General features: G+C 42.6%; 2 protein-coding genes across 2 annotated transcripts; one reads left to right on the top strand and one right to left on the bottom strand.

Moving 5' to 3' along the window:
• Positions 1-54: 54 nt before the first annotated feature.
• On the bottom strand, positions 55-2,260 carry fh (fumarate hydratase). The gene has a single exon (XM_053430260.1). It carries the CDS (start codon positions 2,204-2,206, stop codon positions 707-709), a length of 1,500 nt encoding a protein of 499 aa, XP_053286235.1. The 5' UTR covers positions 2,207-2,260; the 3' UTR covers positions 55-706.
• Positions 2,261-4,224: 1,964 nt separating this feature from the next.
• hdgfl2 (HDGF like 2) lies at positions 4,225-11,944 on the top strand. Its single transcript, XM_053430258.1, has 15 exons — positions 4,225-4,432; positions 4,918-4,994; positions 6,111-6,252; positions 6,944-7,222; positions 7,528-7,650; positions 7,740-7,808; positions 7,919-8,199; positions 8,304-8,604; positions 8,700-8,818; positions 8,926-8,993; positions 9,146-9,216; positions 9,318-9,419; positions 9,683-9,839; positions 9,978-10,089; positions 10,735-11,944. The coding sequence occupies exons 1-15, from the start codon at positions 4,361-4,363 to the stop codon at positions 10,832-10,834; spliced, it is 2,073 nt and encodes a 690-aa protein (XP_053286233.1). The 5' UTR covers positions 4,225-4,360; the 3' UTR covers positions 10,835-11,944.
• Positions 11,945-12,320: the final 376 nt, after the last annotated feature.

The following is a 12,320-nucleotide window of genomic DNA, read 5'->3' as shown; positions in this document are numbered from 1 at the left end:
TTGGCTAATGTTTCATTGTGTGTGTGTGTGGGCAATGCAAGAAAAATCTCAAAGTCAGAAAATATTTTTTTTATATAGATTTTCATTTGAACTGACACATTGCACAATCGATACAGGAACTGTAAACCAGAACACACGAGGTACACAAGTCCATGTTTAATTATTTGGGATGGCACAGAGTCAATATGGGAACTGAAGTGCGTGTACAAACTAAAACGAGAGGCACAGAGTGAGACTTTGAATACCAGAACCAAATAGTATATTTGCATTTTACTACAGAAACAGTTGTATCTATGTGACGAGACGGGTGTATAGAAAAGTTATGCATTGCTGACTGACAATTCAATTTAAGACATGCAGCTTAATGTGTGACAAATCGATCATAAATAACTACAGTACTAATTGATGAACATTTTGTCTGTCTATGCATCATATGTTGCAAATTTTTGGCCAATTGAATAAAACTCAGTGGCTCAGATCTATTAAGGATGTAAGAAAATGTTTGAGTTCAACCACATTCAATGACAGTGAGCTGAATTAACAGCAGTAAGAAGCTGCATCACACAACAGCAGAGGATTCTCAGTTTATATTAAGTACGAGATGTTCAGGTTTGTGCAGACAGCTCTTTTGATTGGACAGAAACACTTCTCCCAGTTGATAGGGTATTTAGTGTGTCGAGTAGTGTCCTGTGAGTTTCTCTAAAGTTTACTTTGGCCCCAGCATGTCACTTGGCTTCACCCACTGGTCAAACTGCTCCTCGGTCAGGTATCCCAGCTCAACGGCCATAGCCTTAAGCGTGGTGCCCTTCTTGTGAGCCGTCTTGGCGATGGCGGCCGCTTTGTCGTAGCCGATGTGTGGGTTGAGTGCTGTGACCAACATGAGGGACTCATTCATGAGCTTGTTGATCCTCTCGGTGTTGGCCTGGATCCCCACCACGCAGTTGTTTGTGAAGGAGACAGACGCGTCGCCCAGTAGCTGTGCAGAGTTCAGCACGTTCTTGATGATCATGGGTTTGAAGACATTGAGCTCAAAGTGTCCATTGCTGCCTCCAATGGTGACCGCCACGTGGTTCCCCATAATCTGGGCCGCGACCATGGTCATGGCCTCGCACTGGGTGGGGTTCACCTTGCCTGGCATGATGCTGCTTCCCGGCTCGTTCTCTGGTAAGATGAGCTCCCCGAGGCCGGAGCGGGGCCCTGACCCCAAGAAGCGGATGTCGTTGGCAATCTTCATCATGCTGACAGCCACAGTGTTCAGGGCTCCGCTCAGCTCCACCAGGGCATCGTGGGCCGCCAGGGCTTCGAACTTGTTGGGAGCCGTCACAAAAGGCAGGCCTGTGAGAGAAGCAACGGTGGAGGCCACTTTCTCAGCAAAGCCAATTCGGGTGTTGAGTCCTGTTCCTACTGCTGTGCCACCTGCTGCCAGCTCATACACCCGGGGCATGGCGGACTTCACTCTCGCTATGCTGTATTTGACCTGTTGGACATAACCACTGAACTCTTGTCCCAGTGAGAGTGGCACAGCATCCTGAGTGTGTGTGCGCCCTATCTTGATGATATCTTTGAACTCTTCCGATTTGGCAGCCAGAGCATCATGGAGAGCCTGAAGGCCGGGCAGCAGGACATGGTGGACCTCTGTGGCCGCAGCGATGTGCATGGCGGTGGGGAAGGTGTCGTTGGAGCTCTGGCTCTTGTTGACGTGGTCGTTGGGGTGGACGGGATCCTTGGAGCCCAGCTTGCCTCCCATGATCTCAATGGCCCTGTTGCTGATCACCTCGTTGACGTTCATGTTGGTCTGGGTTCCAGATCCAGTCTGCCACACCACCAGAGGGAAATGATCATCCAGCTTACCCGCTGCCACCTCGTCTGCAGCCTGGCAGATCGCATCTGCCACCTGTGGGTTGAGGCCGTAGTCCTTGTTCACCTCAGCAGCAGCTTTCTTCAGGACCCCAAAGGCCTTGATCACTTGGAGGGGCATTCTCTCACTCGGCCCCCCGATCTTAAAGTTCATGGTGGATCTGACAGTCTGGGCTCCGTAGTACTTGTCAGCTGGGACCTTCAGCTCACCGAACGTGTCCTGCTCCACCCTGAACTGTGTGCAGCTCATCCTGGAGGTGCAGAGGAACCGTCTGGAGTGGACGTTGAGTCTTTGTAAAGCCTGGAGCTTGCAGTTAAACTGCTGGACGCTTCTCAAAGACCGAAACATGGCTTCTCATTAGAGGTGAATGCAGGGGGAGGTCAACGCAGCCGAACACATTGTCCCCTGTCATTGGACGAGGAGGAAACTGATCGTGCATCAGCCAATTGGGGAGTTGCAAAGGCGGGACTTCCGCTCGGTTGGCGTATCGCGTGGAGAAGACCCAGCTGCTTCATCCGGATCCGTGAAGCTTCACATAATATGGCATGACTTCATATCCGCAATGAAAACAGGGTTCAATCGTCTTACTGAAGTAAAAGTCGATTACCTTACCTAACTTGTGATTTACCCTACAAATAAACGTTACAAAAAATACAGATGTGACATTTCTGACATACTGATTTTCTGATATTTACTCAGAAACCTGATAATATCGCTGATGTGTGTAATTATCAATGTGTGAATGTGTATGGGACTTCGATCGATGTTTAACACATGGGGGATTTACTAATTTACAGAAAAGACCTGTCATGTTTTCATTTTTAAAGCCAAGTTTTACATTCATAAACTTTGAATTAAATGATTATGAATGTAAAAGTTAACTTCACTTCAAGCCTAACAAGGGCCCTCAAAATCAGAAAGCATCAACGAGGGCACCTACAATGACGGTGGACTGAATAATAAACAACCATCTGTATAATAAACACTACCTTCATGATGACCTTTGAGTTCTATCAACATCTCCCATAAACAAAAAGCTTTAATACAGAGACGATGTAATAGTCTATATTTGCTATTAGTTTGGTTTACCTAATACACTTCTGACTGAATGCGGCAGTATAATACTATCCAACAGATCATTAAATCAGACTTAATTTGTGTGGCACTTTTCAAACATACACAAAGAACTTTACATAATAAAAGCATTAAAACAATATCCGTCAATACACAGAGCAAAGACAGGAAATGAGGAAACAATATCGTACATGTCATAAATTAAGTAAACGAAGAAAAATATTATATATTATAACAAGATACGATCATAAAGATATTTAAAGAGATGGAATTAAAATATATATTTAAATAAAAATAGATGACGAAAAAATTTAAATAAATTAATACAGAACCGAAGGAGATGATAAAATAAAGAAATACTTATTAAAAAGCTGGAGGAGGAGTAGGTGAAAGTGGTCGAAGAGGGATACAAAAGTAGTATGTGCATCCTAACCATTCAGCTATCAGGTCACCACCTAACCAAATTCATTTATGATCATATAAAGCTTCAAAGTAACAAGACCTGAGCACAGAACATCACCACAACTTCATTTAGTAAAAGTATATGTTATTCAATTGATAATACAAGTTAAGGAAGCAAAACAAAGTTCAGTAGCACAACAAAAGAGTCCTTAAACTAAGGCCAAGGGTGCTACAAAACAAATGTGCAAAATACTGAGAAAACACTAGAAATTAAATTAAATTAAATTAAATTAAATTAAGTTAAGTTAAGTTAAATTAAATTAAATTAAATTAAATTAAATTAATCCTGCTCAGTCCATTTCTGCGCAGGAGGTGCGCAGTCCACTTCTGCGCAGGAGGTAAATAAAATTAAAAACAAACTATATTAAATTAAAAACAAACAAAAAATGTATAAGTAAATATAAACCGTTGAGCCATTTTGTAAATTCCTCCAGAATACGTAAATTTTCACCACTTTCTTATTTCTGCAAATTTTGGTAAGCATTTGAGCATGTTAAAGCCCTCATAAAGCCAATTAATTTGCTTGAATAATAATAATAATTCTTACAATTTCAATAGGGCCTCACTATCTGTCAGTGCCTCTCAGTGCTCGGGCCCTAATTAAAATCACTTTACACTCTGATAACAAAGGTCTGCTTCCTCTGATATATGATTTGAATAGATGTTAAATAATTTCAGCAGTTTTGTTGACTTTGAATTGCCAGACAGATTACAATTTCACCATATTTTCGTGTCTAGTAGAGACCTTTATTTTGAAGCGCGTGCTGAGCCTGTGCGTTACCCTACCGCCGTGCTTACGTCGCCGCCTCTACTCGCGCTAACGTTAGCGCACTGTTAGCCTGCGAGCTAACCCCATCGTCTCCAGGTCCCGTGTCGACCTGAGAATAGCAGACGGCGGAGAGACACGGACAGGCCCGCGCAGGTGAACACTGTCCAGAGCCGCAGGCTGCACCGAGGAGCGGGACGATGCCGCACGACTTCCAGCCCGGAGACCTGGTCTTCGCTAAAATGAAGGGATACCCCCACTGGCCAGCCAGGGTGAGCAAGTAGCGTTAGCAGCAGCAGCAGCAGCCGGAGGGGCGGAGGGAGGTGGGCTGCTGCTGCTGGAGAAGGTTCTCTGTGTATCTGTGTGTCCAATATGGACACCCATCAGAAAACAATCTGAAGTTCATACCCCAGCGGGCTGACAGGCTGCGACGCAGGCCCGCAGCCAGAGCACCAGCAGCGGCTCCTGCATCAGATGCTGTCGGCCTCTTCAGTATGAAAGACGTACAGCAGCAAAGCCAACTGGGATATTCTGGAAATGACGCTAATGATCACATCCCCCTGATAAGAGTGATCGTCTCCATGTCCCCACTTGTTAATCGTGCCCCATACATCTATATTATTCTTCCATGAGTTGTTATGAGTATGTGGTGTTTTGTTTACTCCATGTCGCCAGTACACGACACCACCTCAGGAGAGTTGTGCATCATTTCCTCTCTGTCGGTTGTTGTTTACCTGAAGGTCTTGATTGTTTACAGATTGAAGATGTGGCTGATGGAGCAGTGAAACCTCCTCCGAATAAAATTCCTATTTTCTTCTTTGGGACACATGAGACGTGAGTACAACACAACAACAATAACACAACTATGGCTGGACGATTTGGCTAAACCTAAAAATGTTCCTATCTGGCGATGTAGTTAATTGTCGTGATAAATATCACATTATTATTATTTAGCTTCGTTTTAAAGACAGATTTTTGCTCCTGAGTGAAGTTCATGGGTTTTAAATTGTCTACAAGTCATCAAAGCTTGATCAACTTCTCATAAACAGCTCAAATTGTTACTAATCTCAGGTTGATCAAATTCCTCCTTACTCAATCATGCACAAGCATTATATTGATATTCAATTCAATTCTACATTTCCACAATGTACATTATCTCAAAGCATTTTACGTAGCCATGAAAAGGATGAAAAATATATGAGAGAGGAGAGGTGGGTGGAAAGGGGGAGAGAAGAGAGAGACCCAGAGCCGTTGTGTTATCATTACATAGGAGCACTGTCAGATTGGGTGTTACAATAATATGTATTTGGATTTTGTAATATTGCTCAAATGGCTATTATATTGTGATGATTACTGATATTGTTTTATTGCCGAGGCCGAGAACAGAACACAGTATCATCAAAAAAGGAAAAGTTAATTAGATTTTTGGAGCTAATACAAGTTAGATGACTACAGTTGTCTGAATGGAAATAAATGACATTTGAAAATTCATTATGAATAGTACATTTGATTTGTTCATTAATTTCATAATTCATGGTTGAGCTGTATGTTCTAGTTTTAAATTCACGCACTGACTCATCCTGATATCGTCTTTTTGAGATGAAAACTCAAGTCTCTACTTTTGTCTCGCATCGCTGCTTGTTATTCACCTCTCATTAGCTTTACTCTTCTCTGAAGGTTTCTCTGTTTACCGTTGACTTGTGTCGGTGTGAGTCAGCGTGCTGTATGTGTCTGAGAGATGATTTCTCGTGTTTGATCCACCATCAGACAACATCCCTTTGACACAAGATGGCACCTGCAGTATATTAATCCTTCACTAGGTGGCACAGTCCACTTTTATAGAGTCTCAACTCAAAGTCAAACTCCATGTCAACAACCTCTTTTATTTCAAGATCACATTGGTTTTAGTTGATGATTCTTTTTCTCTTTCTTTGTCTCTTTTTCTCACAGAGCATTCCTTGCAGCGAAGGACCTATTTTCATATGAAAAGTACAGAGAACGCTACGGAAAGCCCAACAAAAGAAAGGGATTCAATGAAGGTTTATGGGAGATCCAGAACAATCCACATGCCTCCTACAGTGCCCCGCCTGTAGTAAGTCACCTCAATACCAAACATCTTCCATAATGATTTGGCAGAAACCTGTGCTTAAAAAGATACATTTATCTATTTTAGTTTTTGTTTGAAATAATTTTTCTTATTACTTTAGAATTTTTGTTTTGTTTAGCATGTTTTTTCTTCACTGAAACTTACAAGTTTCCTCCAATTTCAAGTTCGGTCCATCAGTGTATGCTGCTGCCCCATAGAGTGCAGCTCGGGTCAGAATGTTTTTGCGTCAGATCCTAACAGGTCTTGGCGTGTTTGGACAGATGTAACACTCTAGGGCCCGGCTGAGTTTGCATGTGCTGGTCCAAATACATGCAAATTGGGCTTAGATTAATTGGAAACTCTAAATTGACCATAGCTGTGAATGGTTTTTTGTCTCTGTATATTAGCACTGTGATATGCTGGCGACCAGTCCAGGGTGAAATCCCTCTCGCTCAATGTCAGCTGGGATTGGCCCCTGCTCATCCGCGACCCTCAGGGGATAATTGGCATAGATAGTGGATGGAATTCTTTCTCTCCTCCGTTTTCCCTGTCTCAATCCTTTGTTTTACGTTTGCCTTTCCTTGACATTTGCACTGCAAATTATCTGGGAAAAGCGAGATGTCATCTTGACAGGCTCGTCTGCTTTTCATTTCAGTGAAGCATCTGTATTAATCTTCTTATCGTGGTTGTTGTGCAGCAAGCCAGCTCATCCGACAGTGAGGGCAACAACGCCGGTGGAGGAAGTGATGAGGATGAGGAGGATGAAGAGACCCCGGTTCCTCAGAAAGCGGAGTCAGTAAGTGAGGTAGACTCAGACTCTGGAAGTGAAGACCGCGGAAAGGGAAGAGGCGGAGGAAGAGGAAGAGGAGCAGCAGCAGCAGCAGCAGCAGGAGGAGGGGGAGCAGCAGAAGCAGGAGGAGCAGGGGCAGGAGGAGGAGGAGGAGGAGGAGTGAAGAGAAAGCCACCGGCTCCAAAGGTAGTTCTTCAGACATTTTGGTTTCATTATCAAGTAACACAGGTCAAAAGAGATGCAGTCAGTATGTAGAAACCTGACTGGGAATCAGGCTGATTTTATATAAATTTAAATGAGAGATACCAATCGTATTTTGTATCAGGCGTTGTGATAACAATGAAAAAAGAACAATAACTTAAGTAATGGATCTCGTTTTGACATATAAGTGGGTTTGGCTTATATTATTTATTGCAAGGACCAAAAAATTGTCATAATAAAAAAGATTCAATTCATTTATATCTTTCTATTGCTTGTGTTTTCTGTTTCAGCGGCCTCCTCCTCAGAAGAAGAAGGCTAGAGGTTCGTCCAGTGACCGAGATGTAGCGAGTGGATCCCCCTCCGAATCAGAACCAACGCCCTCAGAGTCTGAATCTGGAAAGAACAGTGACCAGGTAGGTAGTTACACAGTACACACACTATATAGGATCATTTTTGTGTTCTCGAAAACAGCCCATGAATGTAACACCTATTTTTCCGATAGGATTTTACTCCAGAGAAGAAAGCAGGGGGACGAGGCGGGAAAAAAGCAGGAGGGAGAGTGAAGAAAAAGGTGAACCGTTTTTTTATATAGTAAAATCATCTGGCATCTTTTGTGATGAAAGTTCTCGATTTCTTGCCCTTTCTCCTTCTGATTCCACCTTTTCTTTTGTGACGTTGCAGAAGGGATCATCTGACTCAGAATCAGGATCAGGATCAGGCTCTGCCTCAGAGAAAAAAGTAGTGGAGAGTGACTCGGAGGACGAGAAACCTCGACCAGCCCTGTCTGGCTCAGAATCCCGGTCCGGCTCAAAGTCTGAATCAGACTCTGATCCACCTCCTCGGAAAGGCCCACAAGCACGGAAGAAAGGTTCCACAGAGAAGCCTGCACCAAAGCCTCGTGCACGGAAACCAAAACCCCCGCCGGCAAAACGAGCACCTGCATCGTCCTCCGACAGTGACAGGTTAGGAAGCCTCCTTTTACCCACTCACGCACCACAGAGTCATTCACATGTATGAATTGTAGTGTGTTTTAACCGTGTGTAAATGACTTCCTCTTTTGCCACAGCGACAGTGAACCCGACCGCATCAGTGAATGGAAGAAAAGAGATGAGGAACGGAGGCGAGAGCTGGAGGAGCGCCGGAAAAAAGATGAGGCCGAGGAGCTCCGCCGTCTACGTGAGAGGGAGAAAGAGGAGGATGATAAAAAGAAAAAAGACAAGGGGGATAAGAGTAAAAAGGGAGACAACAGTGACCGCAGCAGTAGCTCAGATGAGGGTGTAGATGAGCACCCGTTGAAGAAGTCCAAGAAACCCCCTCCAGCTCCGATTCCTGCACCTTCCGACTCTGATTCTCCAGCACCAGCTGAGGTGCAGTTGCTTAGTGAAAACACGCAGTAATACAATTAGAGGTGAGTCTTGGTGCTATTGACGTGTGCAACTTCTTGTGCTTTTCTCATCAAAAGGCGAAGAGAGCACCTAAAAAGCCAGACAACCAGAAGAAAGCAAGAATAAAGAAAGAGAAGGAGAGAAAAGAAAGGAAAGATAAGAAAGAGAGACGGTTAGAGGAAAAGTCCAGAACCAGGTGAGTGTTCAATGAAAAACAGGCAAGAGTGTGTGGTCTGACTTTTGATGAACTTCATTAAAACGCAACCCATACACAGACCTCAGAGTTTCTTCTCTTTCTATCAGAGCTAAGCCTGAAAAACCCAGACGCAAACCAGAGAGGCCACCGGAGAAAAAAGTGGAAAAGAAAAAAGGTCTGTGTCTCATACATTCTCACTCAGTTTCACCCGTGCTGTTGTTTTGTGCAGTTGACTAGCACGTGTATTTCCTGGAAAACCTGGGTACCCTGCAATACACCACCAAAAGCCCAGGTACTTATTCACTGCCTTTCTGTGTTCATATGCAGAGCCATCACCAGAAGAAAAACTACAGAAACTCCACACAGACATCAAGTTTGCACTCAAAGTTGACAACCCAGTAAGTGACATCTATAGGTTTGTTTTAAGTTTTTCTATTTTCTGTGCGGTATGTCAGTTTGGAATTTAACTTTGATGCGTGTTTATCCGTGTGTTTTCCAGGACATAGATCGGTGTCTACAAGCCCTGGATGAGCTTGAGGCTGTGCCCGTCACCAGCCAGATCCTCCACAAGAATGCTGAAGTTATTGCCACGTTAAAGAAGGTGCAGTCTACTTGTTTTGGCTGAAGTCATGTGTTGCATTAAAGCAGGTTTAAAATGGTTTAAGGTGCATTAAAGATGGATTTTTTTATGTGAATCCATCTTAAATGCACCTTCTCTCTGCTTTGTCTGTGTTTATTCAAAAACAGATGTTGTAATATTGGTGTTGTAATAATAAGGGCCACCCTTTATTCAGGCCAGTGAAGTATGTTTCTCATTTCAATTATCCTCCCCATTTTAATGCCTATGGTTTTCATTAATAACAGATCCGGCGGTATAAAGCCAGCGCTGCAGTCATGGAAAAAGCCAGTGACGTGTACAATAAGTTAAAACTTCGCTTTATGGGCAAGTCAGATGTACCAGGTAAACCTCAAACAGCCGACAAGGATGCAGAAGATGATGAAAAGGACCCAGAAGAAGCAGGTAAAAAAACAGTACAAGCCCATTTTGGATCTACTGGGTTCTACATTATGTGGATTTTTTTCTATCAGCCTTAATAGTCTTGTTTTGGTTTATTATGCATATTTATACCAATCTGTATCAATTTTTGTATTTTTCTAGACTCCATTCCAGTGAACGGGGACTCTGAGCAAAAAAAGGACAATATGGAGGACGAGGGAAAACCAAAATTACCCGCCCAGGAGGAGGATAATGACGCTTCAAGTCCTAATAGGTGAGTGTCACAGTTGAAGTAATATACCGTATTTTTGCTCTACTTTCAGTCATTCAGTCATTATGACATATACTGCTGAAAGGATAATAAAAACGGTTTCATTGGACAATAAAACGATGGTAATCTACTTTGAAAAATACCACATTTAGATATTAACAGAGCCATTGCGCATCTTTACTTCGCACTTGGACTAACAGAGTTTAAGCCTGTTAATGCGATTAATCTGTGCAGCTTCCATATTTTAATTGAACTAGTGCCGTTGCTGCTCTAAACCTGCCTGTTGTTTTCTTGGCCTGTGGTAATGCTGGTTGTTGTTTTCTTTATGAAACTGTGAGAGTGACATGCAGTAATTTAGCTGCGGCAAATTAACACGTGCTGCTGGACTCTGCAGAACTCTGAAGCCCCCGCTGCCCCACAAAGAGCTGTTTACCTGTTTATATAAAGTTCAGTGAAGCTCGACTCAGTACTGTCCGCCTCTTTAATCAAAGTTTATTAATATTGAATGGATGAAGCGTCAATATCACACCAAAATTTGACACTTGTCGTGATATGCGAGCTATAGTCAGACAGAATTCTAAGATGAAATAGATGGTTAATGTGATCTAAGCACAGTTGCAGTGGTGACTGACTGTGCTTCATCTGTAGACGGAGCCCAAGCAGCCCTGCTGACCACCAGACACACACCTATGAAGAAGCAGACAACTCCATCTCTGCAGAGGCAGAACCACCTGCTGTCGAAAGCTGAAAGACCCTGAACCACCACTGCAGGGGACCAAGCAACTAAAAGAAGGCAGTGGTCCCTTTGTTTGGCATCGTACAGTGCTCCCAGCTCAACAACATCGAAAACACACACCCAGCATCTCCGACAGCATCTGTTACATCAAAGTTGATATGTTGGATATTTTGTACTATAATGAAATCAAGCTAGATCGCCCTGTTGCTCACTCCCTTTGGTCCATTATTTATCCCAGCACAACAGGAAAGCTTATTTGTGTGATAGTTTGTGGCGCGGTGTGAAACCCCTTTTTGTTTCTGAAATGTACGTTTCTTTTTATACGACACTTGGCCCGTCCTGGATCCTCAACCTGAACCCCTGCTCTCCTGGCTACTTTGTTCTTTGTACCACATGAACTCTTACTTTGGTCTTTCATACCGTATGTATATTGAATGATTACATTTTTAGCACTTGTAACCAGAATTTAGGCTGGGGTAGTGTGAGATCAGACTTTAAATGATTCTTTGCGGGGACATTGGGTGGAGACGGAGCCATGCTTTGAGGATTTTGTGCAGCCCTTAAATTTGTTGGCTTCATCATTTTTTTTTTATAAAGCCTACGAAACATCATCAACGCCTCCTGTCCGTGTGTCTGACATTGTGAGAGTGGTGAAAAACTAATTGTGAGTCTTTTTATTATGTTTTTTCAGTATTTTTTAAATTATCTGGTTTTGATCCAGTTAATCCAGTCTTGACGAGTTGTGTCACAGTGAAACTGAACCTGAAGCCATGAGCTGAGTCTCTTAAATCTGTTTTCCGACTGAGGTCCACCTACTTTTTTTAAATGCCTCGTTCTCAAATACTTACATCTTCACTTTTGTCTAAAACAATAACTGCTGAGGAGTTACACACCTTGCACTCTCATCTCCCTGTAGTTTCTGCGTTCAGTAACTTGCATAATAATAAACGGAATAAATGTACAGGTCGAAAAACTGCCTTTTAAGCAGTCGTGATCTCATGTAGCTGCAGTTTGTTTTGACATTTCCCCATCATATGCATACAACAGGTGTTTTTAGTGCTATATAAATTGGTTAAGCATTTCTATCACTTAGTTGAGACTTGAATAAAAATCTCAGCATGGCTTTTGTTTCTATCTCATTTCTTGGTGTTTAAGAAAAACTGTTTCTAGTTACTTTTCTTTTCCAGCTGCAGCATCACGTACAGTGATTATTGGTTGGTTGGTGGTTTTGTGCAATATAGAATAATGATTCACATACTCCAAATGTCATCGCACTCATTCAAAGTAGTTATAAGTGCTGGGCAATAAAACAAAATCAATAACGGTCTTGACATAACTTTCATCATTTAACAAAGTTACAATATACACACAAATGTAATGCATATGTATTGTATAAGTGCAGTGATGGGGTGTTAAATGGGTTAGGCTTTAAAAACCATACCTTCTCTCAGGAGCTCAAATCAGTCTTTAAATTAAAAATAAATACTAATGTGACATT

Source organism: Pleuronectes platessa, chromosome 9 (genome assembly GCF_947347685.1).
Source record: "Pleuronectes platessa chromosome 9, fPlePla1.1, whole genome shotgun sequence".
Lineage (NCBI taxonomy): Eukaryota > Metazoa > Chordata > Actinopteri > Pleuronectiformes > Pleuronectidae > Pleuronectes > Pleuronectes platessa.
Note: the sequence above shows the minus strand (reverse complement) of the source record. Positions and strands in the feature narration are given on the sequence as shown.